The 19,240-nt window shown below is 36.4% G+C and overlaps 1 protein-coding gene across 4 annotated transcripts in view; it reads left to right on the top strand.

The window, feature by feature from the left end:
* mmd (disintegrin and metalloproteinase domain-containing protein mind-meld) overlaps positions 1-19,240 on the top strand; it is a 587,218-nt gene that overhangs the window by 516,723 nt on the left and 51,255 nt on the right. For 3 of the 4 annotated variants that reach the window (XM_087345918.1, XM_087345916.1, XM_087345917.1), the window contains exons 8-12: positions 14,070-14,411; positions 14,970-15,044; positions 15,301-15,473; positions 17,812-17,981; positions 18,580-18,743. In XM_087345918.1, coding sequence (XP_087202044.1) covers positions 14,070-14,411; positions 14,970-15,044; positions 15,301-15,473; positions 17,812-17,981; positions 18,580-18,743 — 924 coding nt within the window. The remainder of the gene's footprint in view (positions 1-14,069; positions 14,412-14,969; positions 15,045-15,300; positions 15,474-17,811; positions 17,982-18,579; positions 18,744-19,240) is intronic. The other variant, XM_087345919.1, reaches the window with a different exon arrangement.

Here is a 19,240-nt window from a genome sequence, read left to right as displayed (position 1 = left end):
GGTAATGACCTCTGGGAACATTGGGGGTGAGTTTTACAGTTTATTACTAATTTCAACATTCTCCTTAACTGCAATCTGTGTGACGACAGTCGTGATGATGATGATGATGATGATGACAACATGCAATTTTCAGCCTGCTAGCTAATTACTGCTAATGAAGTTGAGGACAATGGATTGGCTGTTTTTTATGGAAAAAGAGAAAAGCCAATTAGTGAACAATTAGTTAATTTATTCAACATCTGTACAATAAATGCTTGAAGCCCAGAAACAAATTGACGTTTAGTTTCCTTTCTTCAGAAATTGTCTCCCTGGTTAATTACATTGTAACTTAACAATAGCGTCTAATATAGATACAGCGTCCTTGCCAAGTCTGTGGGAATAAATGTAAGCATTTAAACATTTCCTTCTATTTTTATAAAGTGTCACTATTTCTTGTAGTTTATGAATAATTATAACCAAAGAGGATTTTTTAGCATTTAAACATGCCGTTTTAACATTAATCATAAAAATTTTGGGAGGGAGGAAATCTTTGTTAAACGATTTACAGCAGTACATTGGTTTGTAGAGGGAAATGGAGACCTTGAAGATGGACCCATGGGCCGAAACTTGTCGAAATAAGTGAGATATTAAGGCATGACTAAATGTTTTAAAGATATGTAAAAATGGTCGATAATGATATGTATCATAATATTACTTATATATATTTATTTATTTATTTATGTTTATATATATGTGTGTGTGTAAAGTTAATTTAAATCTGTTTGTACGTTAAATTGTGTCTGTCCTCCTTGAATTAACAAATGTCATCTTCAACACACGCCATATCAGCTGTTACTAGCTCGTATCTTTTAAACTTTAACTTTAACCTTGGATTAATACACGAAAGCGAGCCAGATGACTCCATAGCGACGTATAGGACGAAAATTTAACAATTTATGACGTATTTACACTGTCACGTCTTTCACATCCGTTCAGCAGCAAAATAGGTGGTACGTCATATGGGGATTTGAAACAATCGTCATTGTACTGGTACCTACAGATTGTAGGTGCCTGGTAGTGGCATGAGAACCGGGTTAGAGAGGTCGACCATTTGGTAAGAGATCATTAGACCAAAATCGACATTATCGTGGTATCACAAGATCTTCAAATCTCAGTAAATATATAATTTTATTTAATGTATTTAGGAATTTATCTCTCGCTTAAACTAACTCTGCACATATTCTCTGTTTATAATGTGTAACCTCTAACGGACTAGATCCAGTATCTTGTACACGAAATTATTATATTTCCATGTCACGGCTGAATTGATTACATTACGGGTTACTAAACAAGTGAATGTCTGTTAATAGACTCTGACGTTACAGTATGGCTAATACCAAGTCCCGTTATTGGATTCGAGGCTAAGGCTGTTCATTTAGCTTCACGTTCTCAGAGCCTCTTTCGCTGAGATTCGAGATTTGTGTCATTATCATTCCATTTTTTGCTCAGTTTTGCAATTGATTGATTTCCAAGAGATTTTCCCACCGAAATTCTCTAACATAAGTACGTTCTGTTAAACCCAGCCTTGCTTCTTATCAGATTCGAATGCATTCGCATTTGCCAGCGACTGTTAGTACGTACCTGCCTTTTATGAAGTCCAAAGTTTCCAAGTAACAAGCCTTTGAAAATTCGAATGGATAATTCCAAAAGATCTGTTTCCACTGAGAAATATTTATGGTTTTGGCAGTGAAACAAAATAAATTGTGCAGTTTCCGGAAGTAGTGGTGTCGTTTTTATATTTAGCATGTTTTCTTGGCGTATTTGTCTTCAGTTCCCGAACAGTTGTTACAAAAGCTAAGTTCAGAAATATGCTCAGTGTGTTATTATCCTAAGATGATTTGTCATAAGGTGCAGGCACCAAATACTAGAAGAAAAGTATAAACGTAGCTTATACAGGGTGGTCCAGAGATGTAGTAAAATAATTAAGGAGCTTTCGGGGTAGAACATTTGGAGCAGAATATGTAAATTTAGTCGGATTTGCATTCAAGAGGTCATTGTATCTAATCGCGAAGGTAGTTATTCAAATTATTATGAATTTAATATATACTTTTAGTGTTCAGGCTAATTTTTAATAGAATCTTATCCCCATCATATCCTATCCAATCCACAGCAAACAAATAATATTGCGAAGATTTCTGTCTTCTGGGTTGTTGCGCTGTGTAGTATGGTCGATGTCCACCAACGTTTCAGAGGTCATACTGCCTCCGTCATCAGGGCGATGAATCGACCAGACTACACAGCGCAACAACCCAGAAGACAGAAATCTTCATACTCATCGCCCTGATGACGGAGGCAGTATGACCTCTGAAACGTTGGTTAACATCGACCAGACTACACAGCGCAACAACCCAGAAGACAGAAATCTTCATACTCATCGCCCTGATGACGGAGGCAGTATGAACTCTGAAACGTTGGTTAACATCGACCAGACTACACAGCGCAACAACCCAGAAGACAGAAATCTTCATACTCATCGCCCTGATGACGGAGGCAGTATGAGCTCTGAAACGTTGGTTAACATCGACCAGACTACACAGCGCAACAACCCAGAAGACAGAAATCTTCATATTCATCGCCCTGATGACGGAGGCAGTGTGACCTCTGAAACGTTGGTGGACATCGACCAGACTACACAGCGCAACAACTCAGAAGACATAAATCTTCATACTAAGAATCGCCCTGATGACGGAGGCAGTATGACCTCTGAAATGTTGGTGGACATCGACCAGACTACACAGCGCAACAACCCAGAAGACAGAAATCTTCATACTCATCGCTGTGAAAACCTCAAGTCTTACAAATAATATTGCAATTTTCGTAGTATTCACAGTAATGGCGCAGAACGTGTAAATCAATCGACACTGGTGAAACAGTTCTGAGTATATATGAAAGAACCATGGTGTAAAAAGAGCACTTTAGGACTCTTAACGAACAGTTAAGAGCGAGTGGAACTGAGCTATGGAAACTAAATTACAGGAAGAGACGGAAAACGAACTGCAAATCGACAAGCAAGGATCAGGTAGAATGAGCGAAACAGAACGTACGGACCGCATAAAGAAAGCGAGAGAACAAGGAATGAGTGTTTGGGAGAGAAAGCGATGGAGAAGGGAGAAGTGAAGTAGAAAGAGAGAGGTTTCTGCGTTTGACAGGATGCTCATTAAAAATTTCCAAAGTTCGCCGAAGCGTCACAAATTGGGAAACTGCGTCTTTGGTTTAAAGGCTGTGCGCCATGTTGGGCTTGCCTTGCAGAGAGAGAGACATTCACACTGCATGTACGGCAAGTAGGGGAACAGTTCAGTTGGAATTGGAATTTGAGTTATCGCGTCTGGCAGTGGGCCTTGACAATTTTCATACCCTGTCTAACCTCCAGAAACCCTTCCATCTCTTTGCCTTCTATTCCACGTAAATTTTATCTAGCGTGTGTTTCAAATAGATGGAAGAAGGAAATAAAAGATACGTATTCTGAAACATGGCAAGTATCTATGTGTAAAGACAGTCACCTCGATCTGTAAGATATCGTGGTTTTTAAATTGTTATTCTAACTCTTCAACAGTCCAAAATCGGACACAAGCGTACTTTACAAAATGCAACACTCGAGCTGATGCAAGGACGTAATGTGTGGAAGAAATAGAACTTCGTTTTTCGAAAGGTTTTTGGTTTCCTCCATTGTAATGCCATCTGAATTAATTTGTAAGTTCGGATGTTTCGGAGATATATACTGCCTCCATCTTTTGAGCTAGTTATGAAACTAATGAATAGTTATTTATGAAATGTGGTACTAGCGTTCTGCTCTGTACTTTGTCCAGCTGGTTATTAGTGTTAGCTTGTGTTGATCTGTTTTATACGAATCCTAGTAGAGTTGTGTTGCATTTTTAAGACGGTTTGGAGATACATAAATTTTTCTGTGTGACATCCGTAGTTTTCCAACGAGCAAAGCTTGTGATGTTGGTAGGTTCAGTTGATCGCCGCTCATACTATTTTAATATAATTTTTTAATGTTGGGGAATAAGAGAACAATGTATAACATAAGATGGTAAAGTTGCGTCATATTGTGATATAATAAGTATATATTAAATCTTGTCCGTCTAATCACAATAATTCTTATTAAATATTAAAATATTACAATAATTAACATTTAAAATGATGGTCTAATGTAAATCGAATATTTCGATAAAGAACATCATTTAATATTTTAAATATTTTAAATGTTAATTATTGTAATATTTTAATATTTAATAAGAATTATTGTGATTAGACGGACAAGATTTAATATATACTTAATGTATAACATGTTATTTTAAGTGTGTGTATGTATATATATATATATTAATATGTAAGATATAGCATCCTTGCAGATATACGGGAAAGCGAATAATTTTCAGCCATTTTGATAGATCAGAGAGCGTTGGAAGTCTCTGTGTAGAGGATTTCTTTCTTTGCGCTTTGCTGCTCCGCGCAATTTATTTTTTGCGTGCGTGTGTGTGGTTTTCCTGTCTCTTTCAGCAATGGGAATTCTCTGGGACATTTTTAGGTACCGTCGTAGTCCTATGTTATTTATCTCGCAAGATTCAATAATTGATTTCGCTGGAGAGTTAATAGCCAAGTGGACGATTCGGGGGTTATGAATTTATAACGTCAATACCCCTTTCCGTAACCTGCAAGTGTTCGTCTTTACTGTCTAATCCACCGACGAGATTTGTTTATGAGAATTCAATAGAGTAAATGCATATTACGTCATTGTGCGTTCTTTGTCTTGTTTACATTAAAGTTGTTCGCAGTTCGAACACCGACAGGGTCTCTTCCTCTCCGGTTCCGCGCCAAACTTTATATCCTTTGCATTGTTAGGTCTCTGTTTCGACTACCGGTCTGTGTAATTTATACATCGCTGTTGAATTACTTATGTTTCAACTCCGAATAAATATACTAATAATATATTTATTTTAATTGTTCTTTCGCTGCATTACAGCAGTGATACTGTAAATAAAATATGAAGTTGCACTAAAGGTGACCTTTGTCTAATGCGGTTGCGAAATATGATCTTTAAGATTAAGCTATTAAGATGGATGATGAGGAGAATGTGTGGATATGGCCCAAGGATAGAGAGTAAGAACCAAGAATGACGGGTGATGGTATTAAATTGACATAGAACCCTCAGATTAGTTTTCAAGGATATAATTCGTTTTTACTGTCGATAATAAAGTTTAAGAAATTTATTTGTAATAATTTTTGTCACATAGTCTGAAAAAGTATGTCATACCTTACCAGTATTTATCTGTTATGCAATGTATGTAAGTTCTGTGATCAGGCAAAATATGATTAAGTCGCTGAATCTGTGTCTGTACTGAGTAGGTAGTCCTTGATGTCTGCTCCTTAACTTTTCGATTATTTTCTCGTTCCTTTCCAAACCGCCCTCGCAGACTGTCGCCGAACACGTTCACAGTCTGTAGATCCGAATTTTAGTGGTAGGAGCGCAAAACGATTCTTAATTAAAGAGCCTTTGAAGAATTGTTTTAAAACGCTGGACTCGTACGACTAACAGGTAGCCATTTTATGGAAAGAGATCTTTCACGCAGCTTCAACGTGATTTCATTGCATAAACGGAGCGTTTCGTTATAAAACGTGTTGATTTTTTTTTTAATTTTCACACTCAGTTGCTCAATAATTCACGTAGTTTGGGCGCTGTGAGCAATTATTTCTGTTCGTTGAATCTTGTTTACTTTTACCCTTTGGGAGTTGTGTGGGTGTTTACCTATGTCTCCGTAGTGTCATAAGCCTCTAACTCTTAACGTGCATCTCTCGATAATCGGCGAAGGTTAAGATCGTCTTCTTCCCACTTAATCTGTTGTTCTCTTTTTAAAACTATGTTTATGTCATACTGAAGATTTCTTCAGATTACGTCATCCTAATATTTTTGCTGTTATAATGAAACAGGTACAACTGACAAAGAATATAAAACGTTTTTTATATTATTTTTATAAACTTAATCTCGTAGCCTAAGTCAGTGCATAAAAACGTCGATACCTCGATGCCTTGATTTCTAGAAAATTTGTAGACACTAGTACAGTTTTCTACTTTTAGAGTTTTTATTATCCTTCTACAGCAGATAGAAATACAAATAAATTTTGCATATTTATAAGATATTTTTTGCTACGCAGATTATCGGGACCCTAAGTTTAACAACTGTCTTATTTCTGTTTACTTTGTCTCATGTGAATATCACTGAACATGGAAGTCGGAGAATATGTTTCGACATGACGTTTAGTAAAATTGAAGTGCGTCATCCTTTGGTAGCCATTTACTCACACGTTGTCGTGAAGGAAAATAAGTAGTTAAATTATCCTTGTGTCTAAGCCACTCGTGAAGGCTTATAAGGAGAACAGAGGTGAAGCTCCACTTTTTAATAAATTTAAATTATTTCGTAATTAAAATCAGTCCGCCGTGTAAGTAATAATGAGTCAGATTAAAGAAAAAAGATACGTGACTCAATTTCAGTCCATGCAAGGTTCTTTTGTTTTGAGTTTCTGATTTATTTTAACACTTTGGCTACACAAAGATGTTAACAGTGCATTAAATTTACCTCCAGCTTGGCATTACATTATCAACGACACGAGGCTTGAGATATAGAAGCAACTTTCTTTATAGCTTAGCGAAGAATCTGTACATGAAGAAGGTTAAGTCACTGAACTGTATTTTTCAGGAGGAAAAGAGACAAATTCGGGCGTCTGTGCAGAAGGCAGTAAGCGTCACAAAAGCTGTATGTGGCCAGCCCGTTCCGCGGTATTTGTTTCATTGTGTCGCCGATCGGAAAGTATTGTTATTGTCCTTTTAACAAGGAGAAAATTACGATTTACTTAACTCATCTTGAACTACTTTTAATTATTCATCTTTTCAGTAACACCATAGACTTCGTCTTTCTGACGTCCTTATAGCATAAACGAGACTAGTAGAAAGTCACTATAATAATAGTTATTATTACTATGGTTGCTTACCTATTGTTATTATTAACATAAATCTTTAGTTTAAATTGATTGATCGGTAATTACCTTTTTTAACCACATCCAGAATTATTACATACTGTGTACTAGAAGTTATATTTAATAACACTGTCCATAGCTCAGGATATAGAACGTTGTTTGATAGGATGAATAACAAATAATGATTTTGAAAGCAGGTAGCATTAGTGGCCTAGAATCATATATAAAACGATAATACGTATATATATCAACCACTTTCTGGCATATGGGCATGTTTATAAAGAACAGTTTAAAATGCATATTATATAAATATATCTGAGTATTATAGTTGCTTGAAAATAGTGTTTAATAGCGGGCTTTAGTTTTACGGTGATGATCTTCGGATAAAATAAGAAATAGTAATTTATACCAAAGTCGTTGTTGAGTGGTTAGGGGGTTTTGGGTTTAAATTTGAGCCCCTGAGTTCGACAGTCCTGATGTAGCTGAACGCCTCTAATGGATTGCTGATTGAATTGATTTTCATGATAATCGCTCAGTTATTGTTTAGATCATGGTGACCATAATTTAATTAGGGGACGGACAGATACACGTTTCATTAACGGAGTTCCAAGAAGGATAATATCAATGAATGGGCATCATTAGTAATTGAAACGTACTGATTTATATGTATCTTGCTGTAGCTCTCAGATCACCACCTCCTTTAGTCATGGTAAATCTGATTATTTCTTTTGCAACAAGAAGATTTGATATAATTCCTTCATCCATTTTAATATGTCATTATGAAACGTCGTTTCTTTATAAGGGTATTTTTAGTGAAGAGAGGTTCGTAATTATTTTATATTTGATTCAAGAGTAAGTGTCTAGCAGAAACAGAACAGCTTTCGTTTCTTTTATTGGAAACTTATGTGACGTGTTATAATCGTTAATAGTCCATTATAATCGTGTGGAATTTAGGTCGCATGGTACCACATTTACGGGTATAAAAATTCGTCAAAATTACACGCTGTATTTATACGCTGTTTGGTGTAGAATGTGGAACACTTTTCGTCGGAGCGCTGCGTGGGTGTGGCATTTGATCCCTGAATTAGTAAATTGTACCCCAGAGACAAACACTCTTTTATTACATATCTGATCAGAGTTTTGGGGTTTTAGCATTCTTCGTGTTCCGATTGGTTAGTTTTAACTTAGGGAAGCTTACCACTTACCTCCATCGTCAAGGTTGAAACGTGAGGAGCTGATTTCACTTATCCATACCTTCACGGCGTGATTCTTAAGTGAGCGTAGGGTCAGTTTTAACGTTTACCTTACCAATTACAAAATTCAGTTTATTTTCGTATTAAATTGGTCTTTAGTTCTTGTACCATTTAAAATTACCGCCCATCGCGTAATTAAAAACAATATAACTTAAGTTTAAGCGACACAACGAGGGAAGAGGAATCTACTTAGTGTAATTATGAAAGTGGCTGTCTTCTTGGATGTTACACTTTGTAGTCTGGTATATATTGGCCGACGTTTAAGAGGAGCTTACTTCTCTATCACCAGAATGATTAACCTGGGGGTAAATGCAGTAAGCAACATTTTAAATGACAGTCATCTTCGTGCTCTTTACACAGATTTCACCGAACGAAATTATGTGCCCTTAAAAGTGCAGTTGATTTTGTTGCCATGTTTCTATTATTCCTGCTGGAATAATTAAAGTTTTTTTGTTTGCTGATTTTTACCCATGTATTTATTTACTTCTGGTATCTATAGTGAATAGTTTTTGTTGTTTGATAGATGGTTGTTCCTCGGTTTAGTCCATTGTTCCCTTACGTGATGTTTTGTACATTTCAGTGTATAAACTGTCCATTAATATGCGGTAGGACATGAGAAGCGACCGCATATATGAAGTGTGAATAATTTGTAAACCAAAGCCGATTTTCAGATGAAAACAAAATGAACAATTGTTTTATGTATTTTGTAAATTCGAATATAATTAAAAATTTAAAAGGATTTAATTTAATTCTCTATACAAATAGAGCTGTGTAGTTTCAACGTCAGCGCATTTGTCTCGTGTAGGAAAATCATCTATTTCATGAGCTAACACAGCAGCTTTTTTTTAGGTCATTTTGCTTTCTCTGCTTTATATTTTGTGTGTACAAATTAAATTAGCTACATACATTTCATTGGTACTCACACATCTATGATTTTATATCGAATTTGAATTTGCTGCTTCTCGTAATCTTTATTTTAAAATTTTAATTATAGTACAGTTTAGGAAATTTAAATGGCAGAGAAAATTTATCCTTGTAAGGAACACATATAATTTCTAAATGAGTTCTCTGTTTTTCATACCTTCTTGGTTTTCACGGTCATGTAGTACAGACGTAAACCTGTTGTTAGATATATAAATGTGCTCTACGGAATACTTTCGCGATCCAGTTGATTTGGATCGAATCGTCTTTGCTGCCGGGTTTAAAAGATCCTTTCTTTTTGAAGCGTATAAAAGATACGAGAGATATTAAATTCCTACCGATGCTTCTCTTGGAGCATAAACTATTTTGTCAAATAAGAATTTCTATCAAGAACTACTGTTTAAATTTTAAATAAATATTTTTCTATTCACGTACGATTTAAAGAATGTTAGTTAATAATTTATTAAAAGTTTTTAATGTTTTATAAAAGATAAAATTTGTTTACTATCCCCTAAAAAAATATTAAAACTAGAGAAACGTGTGAAAGAATACGAGCTTCCTGGGCGAAATACGTTCCAGTCTTTTGATAATGATTCTGTTCAGACGAAATGGGTAGCGAAATTCATCCTTCGTGACCATTTCTGACAGGACCATGCTGCTTGGATCCAAGATAATGATTTATAGATATTATCGCGAACTTTAAATGAATAGGACAATTATCTGGTTCGTCAGTCTGGACCTGAACTGCTCAGGGTGATGAGTGACGTAACATTGAAACAGGCTCTATTTTCAACATTTCGGCGTTATTAAACTATTTTAGACGGAAAGTACGCTTTGATTCCTACAGCACTGGAATGTAATAAGTGTATGGCTTTAATTTGGATTTATAAGACCACATACAGCCTAGTATTATATTTAGTGACACTAAACACAGAGTGTTCAAGGAAGTTTTATCATACACATTCAAATCACAGACACGTAAAGTCGATATGGAAAGGAAAAAAATAGCCTTATTGAGTTTCAATGCGTCGCTGTCATTTATGACCAGATGCTCTTAGTTCTTTTACCAGGAATACCACAATTGGAAAGGCAGGGATTTTGCTGTCGTATAGAATTATATTTGTTGTGGTTGTACATTTCTGTAACAACATTTTAAATAACCAGAAACTCGTGGTCGGTCGAGAACAAATACCTCATTAGCAGTACTTATGATGGCCTGAAATTAGGATAATACATGAATAGGAGCGAGAGACGGAACAAGTTAGTGGCATAAATTGTTTTGCAATACAGTCGTTTGTGTGCGCTGCTACCATACGTTCCACACTAAAACTCCCTAAAAATCAACTAATCATAATCGAGAATTAAAATCACAATTCTTTGCAATCTGATTAAGGTTTTCATAAACCCTGGATTGGCATGAGTGTATCGGCTATGTTGTTGGAAAATATAACGCATTAACTTCGTAACAAAATTGAAAATATTCCTTTATGAATTTCAGCATTATATAGTTTTAAAATTAAAATATCCAATCCTATTTTCTATATGCTGATGTCGAGACAGAATCACATATCAATCACTTCCTGTTATAAATCGTACTGATTAGTCGAACAAGCGCTTCGACCAGTGTTCATACTTTCCAGTTATAATTTAATTTTTTTGTGTGCTATATGCGCGTACCATACAGAATACACAGTATTGTCGTCATATTTTAAAATTATTCATCTAATATACATGTTACTCAGACACACTAAATTGATGCATAGGTTAGAGGTATCAGAAACCGCTGTGTTAGTTTTTAATTTCCATGTGAATTTTATGCTGGCTGAGCAGATTGAAACACCACATAAAACTTCCAGATTATTAAGTAAGACCGTGTAAATCCTTTCAAGACGAAGCTCCCGAGAACCTGACATCTTGCCTTCAAAAGTTCAGTTCATTCATCAAAGAAAACTCTATAATTCTCCATTACAAAGATCAACTGGTTAATCTTGTTTAAGGAGCTGATCACTGTTTGTTCCGAGAATCATAAGAAACCATTAATACACACTGTGGGAAAAAGAATATAGTTTTACTGATTATTATAGCAGGTGGTGCATATAGTTACCATTTGGCTTTGTGGTGTTAAGCGTAATCTTGAATGATTCTTAATGGCGATATACGAAAATCTATCGAATGGTGTCAAGGCCGAGTGATTGGGAAGTTTCTGGCTGCCCGGACTGAGACTGGATTTACTCAGTCCCTCCAGGCAAATATTCGATGTTATGTATTTTGTGCTGCTAACAGCGTCGTCTAATAAGATATAATAAATAAATAAATAAGAATATCTAATTGCTAGAGTGTCCATTTCAGACATTTCATATTGCAGAGAATTTTTAAATCATAGATTGATACAAGAAAACCCTTTCATTTGTTCCATATCATTAGAACGAACACTTCCGCTGAGAATTATGCATAACTCGTTGAAATTAGAATTAGTAGAGAAGTCTAGTTACAGAGGAAGGCGGAAAAATTATGTCCATTGAAAAGTGGCGCAGGAATTAATCTGGAAGTATAAGCGATAAAATTCGAGACTTTCCGAAAGTATTTTGTGAAATTTTATTAAATAGAATTGTAGAAAGAACCTGATAATCCAGACCGCCGTATTGATTTATGTAATACAGTTTTATCACTTATTAACATCTGTTTCGCGTGTAATTTATTTTATATAAGAATGTCATCATTACTATTACACAGAGACATATTAATTCTACTGACTGGTTACGAATTTCGTGACCAGGGTTAGTATTTCCGTGGAACCATGAAATCGTTTTTCTTAGTCACAAACTCGTATTCCTACTTTAAGATGTTTCTAATGGCCAACTTGAAAGAATATTAAAGCCTTAACCTTCCTTTTTTGTTAAATGGTCTCTTTAACACAAACACGAAAGGGTTTGGGTAACTTAGTTTATTGAGTTTCGAGTTTCCAAACATTCTCGTCATCGCAGTTAATTTATTTCACACATATCATGCAGATGGCAGTGGGTAGAACTTAGCTGATTCCGGATAGCAAGGCCGTAGTAACATGATCTGCGAACTTGTTCTCATGTTTGTCGTACTAATTACTTAGTTTGCGATTAGGCAGCAGCGTGGACCGACAGCCGAAAGTTGTGTGTGGTTTGTGTTCAGGAACCAGCGAGAGGGTGACGCCGTTCTTAGTAAAGTCGTATTAAATGAGTCAGACTACAAATTGCTGAACTTTTGCAAATCGTTGGGCATCTTTGATGTTAAAAATTACACGTTTGTCGTAGTAATAATTATATTACAACCTAGTTAGCCTTCTGGTCTGAGGCTAGCTCAACCAGGGGTCCCAACTTATAGGAACTATGTCTTCTTCCAGCTTTCGAAACGTTGTAGTTTTTCACTTGTATGATTTAGATAATAAGCAAAGCGCAAAGAAGCAATTTTACTGTCTAGAACGTCTGCAGTCTCATAGAGATATGCGACAGGCAACACAAAAGTTGACGGTATTTTGTCCGTTTCGCTAATAAATATGACAACTTTATTTATTCGGATTGTTATGCTTATAGACGTACGTCACAAGGAGGCAAATATCTAAAAATGCGATGGATGGGTGGCTGTTGATGAGCGGGGAACGGGAAGGCTGGGTGTACTGCATCGTTAGCCACTTGTTATCACTGTGCTGCTACACGGAAGAAGTGTTTCACTCTGAGAAGGGAATGTAGACAGAACGGATTACTGAGAAACGGCATGGTAGTGGTACTGGTAGTAGCCAGAAACATCTTAGAGGCAGCAACGCCTGTTATGCTATGAGTTTTGAACTCAGCCACGATGTTCATGTTCCTAATTCTGCGTGGGAAGTTAACTACGTTCTTTTGTAAATTGCAAATTGTGGATGAAGGTGGCTTTTTTCTGGGTTGCTGCACCCTTGTATAGACTGGTTTAAGTTTACCGATGTTTCTGAGCATCTAGAAAAAGTCTGCCGTCTAAGTTCCAGAACACAGACCGGTTTATGGAGATTTTTCAGCTCCGTACGTAAGTGCACGGCTTTATATATACCAATATTTAATATTATCACGTTATGACATTGCAATCCACCACTAGAAGAGCCTCGGTTATAACAGAGGACTCATCACACGATGGTCTGTGCTGGAATCTATGTTCCTAAGCGCATGCTAACAGCAGAAACGTATATACGACGCATCATGACAACGCGCCAGCGCACACCGCCCTCAAAGTTCGGCAGTTTTTGGCCTCAAACACCGTGGCCGTCATCCCGCACCCTCCTTATTCGCCGTGTGACTTCTTTCTCTTCCCAAAGATGAAAATTCAGCTAAAGGGAAGGAGATTTGAGACGATAGAAGAGATTCAGGCAGAATCGCAGATGGTGCTTGACAGGCTGATAAAGAAAGATTTCCAGGGATGCTTCCAGGCTTGGCAGCGGCTCTGGGATCGTTGTGTTCACTCCCAGGGGAACTACTTCGAGGGTGATGGATGAATTTAATACCTGAGATAAGTGTACGGGTTTTTATAGGCGCAGTCTTGAAACTTTCCGATCGCACCTCGTATGGCCGTTAAAACCAGATTATAACACCGATAATTCTCTTCCCGTGGCCTCTAACCCTGAGAAAGATAGACATTAGCAGTCCAGTATTATCCAACCTTCCTGGTCCATAGAAATTGGTGAATTTCTAGAGACGTTGAGTGGTCTTCTGTTTCTCAAAAAGTGCTACTCGATTAAATTATTTACAATAATTCGGACTTACAAACTTTGATGTACACAATTCATAGATTATTATTATTATTATTATTATTGTAAGTGAGATATATTTGTGCAAGTACAACACAGATAACTGCACAGTCTTGCCTTTCGGCTCTTCTTTAGCAGAAACATCCTCACGTGATTTTTGAGGCTCGTACGAAGACTAATAAAGGCTGTGCTAACTCGGGAAACTTCGAATGGAGAATGAACAGCTTCAGACGCCAGAAACATATTTCTGGAATGGCCGAAGGGACGAAGGCCAACGCTTCGGGTTCCAGATATCGACGGAGTGTCCAGATAGGCCCCAAATTCCGGTGGACTCTCAGGAAGGGCGCAAGAGTCCGTAGGGACGTCAAAGAAGGAAGCAGAAACCTAAGGGACCGAGGGGAGTACGCTCGGTACCGCAGAGACGTCAGAGATGTCATCAAATTCATTGAAACAGCACTGGTCATCGACAAGGCTATGGTGAGAATCTAATTTTTTTTATCATTAAGCCACTCTTTCACTCACTCGCCAAGAATTTGGTCGATTAAAAAAGTGGTTAGATGAAGTGTCATATATCACATACTTTAGGTTAGGTAATGTTCTTTATTTCTTTATACCTGATGTGATCTAAAATTTTAAAATTTTCCCTTTAGTGTTTTAGTCCTCAGCAAATCTGGTTTTGAGTCTCCTGACATTTCAATTATTTACTTCAAATGTGTGTATATCTGTGATTGCCGTGCACAAATTTTCGAAAGAACATTCTAATATGGTGCATTGAACTTTATTATCGAATGCACATTTCAACCTAATTAATATCACGTCACATAATTTGGTTTTATTTATGGTTACTAGTCCTAACGCAAACAGGTGCAACTTAAATAATGCCACTGGTCTATACTTCATTACTAATAATGTAATTTTGTTTGATTTCATGTTGAGTATTCTCAAAAATTATTTTGTGGTCGATGAAGTCTTCTCTCATAACATGAGTCAGATTTATTATACAGGTGTAGGTGATTATTTACAATTTTTTTTCAGTTTGAGAAAAGAAATGGCAGTTCGAGGATGGATGTCGTCCATGATGCTATCCAAGTTGCTAATATTGCAGATCTGGTACGTACAACTTTATTACTTTCAACAAAACATGAATTAGTATGAAGATTTCTGTCTTCTGGGTTGATGAATCGCCCTGATGACGGAGGCAGTATGACCTCTGAAACGTTGGTAAACATCGACCAGAACCCAGAAGACAGAAATCTTCAAGCCTGATTTACAATTGTGCAGTTATCTTGTTGCCTTCCCTTGTACTACGGAATGCGGTACTGTGTTTATTCTGATACTTTCTTTATGTGATACCTCAATGTTACAGTACTTTCGAACACTAAATACACGTGTATCTGTGGTGTACATCGAGACATGGCAAGGTACAAACCAAGCCCCCGTTGAAAAGAATCAAGACATCATTCGCTCCTTGCTCAACTTCAACGACTACACCTCCAGAAAACTATATAAAGTGGACAAAGACACCACACAACTGCTTACGTGAGTTATTTATTTATACTTCATTTGTTGAATAAGAATTCCTTGAATTAGTTATGAAGGGTCATTGTTCTCATGTCTCGTGTAGCAGAAATTAAAAATACAAGACTCCTCCTGCCTGTCTAATAAACTGAAATATAATATAAGAATAGGTGACACGGAGTTTTCCTCCGGGGGCTTCCCCGGTTTCTCCGTGGCATCCCAACAATTACTCCATTTACACACAGAAGAAGGCAATGGCAAATCACTTCTGGATCATCTGCCAAGAACGTATATGAACAGGTCCCAGTTCGAGAAAAGGATGGAAGGATCCTATTCATATGGACCTGTCGTCAGACAGAACACTAAAAAAACAAAAAAAAACTGTATTAAATATGTTGTGAATTTAAATGGTACAGCAAACAATTAATTCTAAGCACATCGTCCATATCACAGTTCTCCATTATTATATATGAGGCTCAATAGAAATCAGCCTGCTTACCCTGATGAATGTAAATTTATAGGTGGCCTGGAAAGTATTATAACATTCTATATGAATAATATATCGATGTTTTAGTCATTCAGGTATCTGATGAATTAAGTTTATATGTGACTAGAGAAATAAGTGAACATTTGTTGTCACCAGTAACAAGTTACTGTCAAGAACTCGAAGCAAATACAGGTAGCCCTCGATTTACGCCGGTCCAATTTGTGCCGATTCAGAATAACGCCGATTTTGAAACCAGAAAGTCAGAAAGTGAAAGAAATATATTGTATTATTATTGATAACGTTTTACAATGTTTCTCGTACTGATTTTTATACTAAATCGTAATTCTTACATCGCTGATTTTGAATAAAAATTATAAATACAGTCATCTCTGCAATTACGTATGTTTCGTTGACGCGAATTTGCTCCAATGAGATCGATGAATCGATAAAAGCTGTTTGTGAAATGTAAACTTTTGTCTATGCGAGTTTGCTCTTATACAGTTTCATTCCTGGCGCTTTAAACTTTGAAATTTTGAAAGAAAGAAAGAAAGAAGAAATCACGACAGTCCACACTGCATGCCTTCTTTAAAAAACATGACGATCCTCAACCAGGGACTTCGTCAGAGAACTAACGCCGCTTCATCACGCCATCGCCGATTGTAAGTGTATAAAACATATTTATTAAATTCCTTTTATTTTATTTACGTTATTTCAGAGCTTTAAATGTAATGTCATTATTTTACTCGTCAATGTTTGATTGATTTACATTATAAAATCGTCCCAATTTACGCCGATTCCGATTTCACCGGTTAGTCCAGGAACACATCCCCAGCGTAAATCGAGGGTTACCAGTAGTACAATTATGATGTTGAAACTGAATTTCATGTTATAGCCAGTCCCAGAATGTACTTGCAGTATCAGGAATTATCCTGCCGTACTTCTATTTAACACTGTCAGTTGAAACTGTTGACTTCCAGCCTTGATCTCTCTCTCACACATTCGTGTGTCGTACATACTATGTTTAGAACAACAGTGATCAAAATCAGCTTTACTGTAGGTTTATTCTGAGTTAGTAATAGTTTTCTTTATTCTTGTAAGATGTCAGGGTACATCAAATGATGTACATGATACTTCCGTTTCCTGAACAGTTATGTAATTACGTAGTACCCATTGAGAGCACCAGTAACATATAAACATTAAACCAGATTTAAGACAAACTAAGAAACAGAAACTCCTCGTATATTTCGTATGCTACATACTATGTTACAGGACATCAACACTGAAAAGTAACAGCAGTGAACTATATCAGCTGTACAATACGTTTATTTCTGAATAAATGGTAATTTTCCGTGTTCCTGTAAGATGTCAGGGTATATCACATGCATTGTACTGCCATCTACTAGATGATTATAAAATTACATGATACCCACTGGGAGCACAAGTAAACAAACAAACGTCAAGCTTTTATGTTATAAGAGATTAACCCCTCAACAACGGAAGACATTTAATTCTTACTCACTCCCACTGACAGAGGATATTTAGATTTCTTTTTTCTTTTCTTTTTTTTGGGGGGGGATTCATCAAACACCTAAAAGATATTCACTTTACAAAAGAAAATTGTTAGATTAATGGCTGGTGTCAAACCTAGAAATTCATGTAGACGTTTAGAAGAAATTAGAGATCTTAGCTCTTCCTTGTGAATACATAACCTCATTAATGAACTTTATTGTAAATAACTAAGAACTTTTTCAGACTAATTCTGCTGTACACTGTGTTGACACAAGGAATAAAAATCAACTTCATAGACCAGTTGCCAACCTCTCATGTTCTAGAGTGATAATAATAATTTAAATTATAATAACTTCATTTCAGTGGTGAGGTATTTCAGGGAGGGGAGACAGGCATGGCTGTCCCAGAAACTGTATGCACTACTAAATCTGTTGGCATCAATGTCGACATAAACACATATGAACCGCATCTTCTTGCTGGAACCATGGCCCATATGATTGGACACAACATTGGTATGGGACATGATGATGGAAGTGAGTATATGGAATCAATGATATCATATTAGTTGTGATAATGAATTATTAATTGCAAAGTCTTATAATAAGCTGATGATGGAGAAGTTCCAGTAAGCAAAATGTTAAACTTGTTTCTGGGAGAGGTATCTGCACTCATAATCGTTATTCCTGACACTTCATCCCCATTATGCTCATTAATTCATAGTAACCAAAATCTCCACCAAGGAGACGCCATCTTGAGAAGCTGATAATCATTTGACTGCTACAGAAATTCAATGCTTCTATATAACCTTAAGGCTCATTACCATATTTACAAAATCCCATCACAGCACTCTATCCTGAACCAGTTAAATCCAGTAAACAAATTCGAAGCCTATTTCTGTAAGATCAAATTAAATTTGTTTCTCATATATGATCCTAGGCCTTCACTTCCAGTTCCCTAACAAAAATGTTGTATATTGCAGTTTTAAAAGCCAGAATTAGTCAATAAATATAATTTGGTTTGGAAATGGTAACACATAAAATATGTTTCAGTAATAACTGGTTGAGAAGAAACTTTTAATGTATTTCCACAATCCTTGGCAGAACTGCCTATTACATTGCTTCCATTTTTCAGGAGAAGAGTGCTTCTGCAGAGACTGGCATGGTTGCATCATGGCGAGGTCCATTGTTGGTTTGGAGAATGTTCAACCATATAAATTTTCAGAGTGCAGTCGTTCAGATTATGTCGATGCCTTGAGGATAGGGCACGGAATCTGCCTTATGAATAAACCCAATGAGGTAACAGTATCACTGCTTCTAGACATTTCAGTGTTTATGCGGTCTCTGCACAATGTTCGTAAACTAACGCACACGTGGGAGATCATGTCTGTTTGTTTGTCTACTCATCCATCTGCCCTTCTGCGTGGTTAAGCTCAAAAGACACTTCGTGGATTTTGATGAGATTTCTTATGTGTTTAGGTTTTGTAAGGGAGTTTCATTGTTACAAAGCAGATGTTGTGAAGCGTTTAAATGTATTTTTTTCTGAACATAATCAATGTTCTATTGGTTATGTACACATTCTCATTATATGAGGTTTGCGTAATGGAATGAGAAAATGTTTATAAGATGTTACGCCTTTCATGATCTGATGCAGATCTAAGTACCTTCCCCCTCACCTGAAGATGGAAACAGAGCCAGTTTCTGAAACGTTATGGTTTTTCTTTTAAACAAAGATGATGGAAAAAGTCCAGATAGCAAATAATTTTAAGTATGGTGTGTGGTACAGCTAGCTGTCA

Source organism: Zootermopsis nevadensis, unplaced genomic scaffold, assembly GCF_977971745.1.
Source record: "Zootermopsis nevadensis isolate Lab colony 2312 unplaced genomic scaffold, Znev_1.0 Znev_ptg000009l, whole genome shotgun sequence".
NCBI classification, from domain to species: Eukaryota; Metazoa; Arthropoda; class Insecta; order Blattodea; family Termopsidae; genus Zootermopsis; species Zootermopsis nevadensis.
This window is presented reverse-complemented; position numbering and strand designations above follow the sequence as displayed.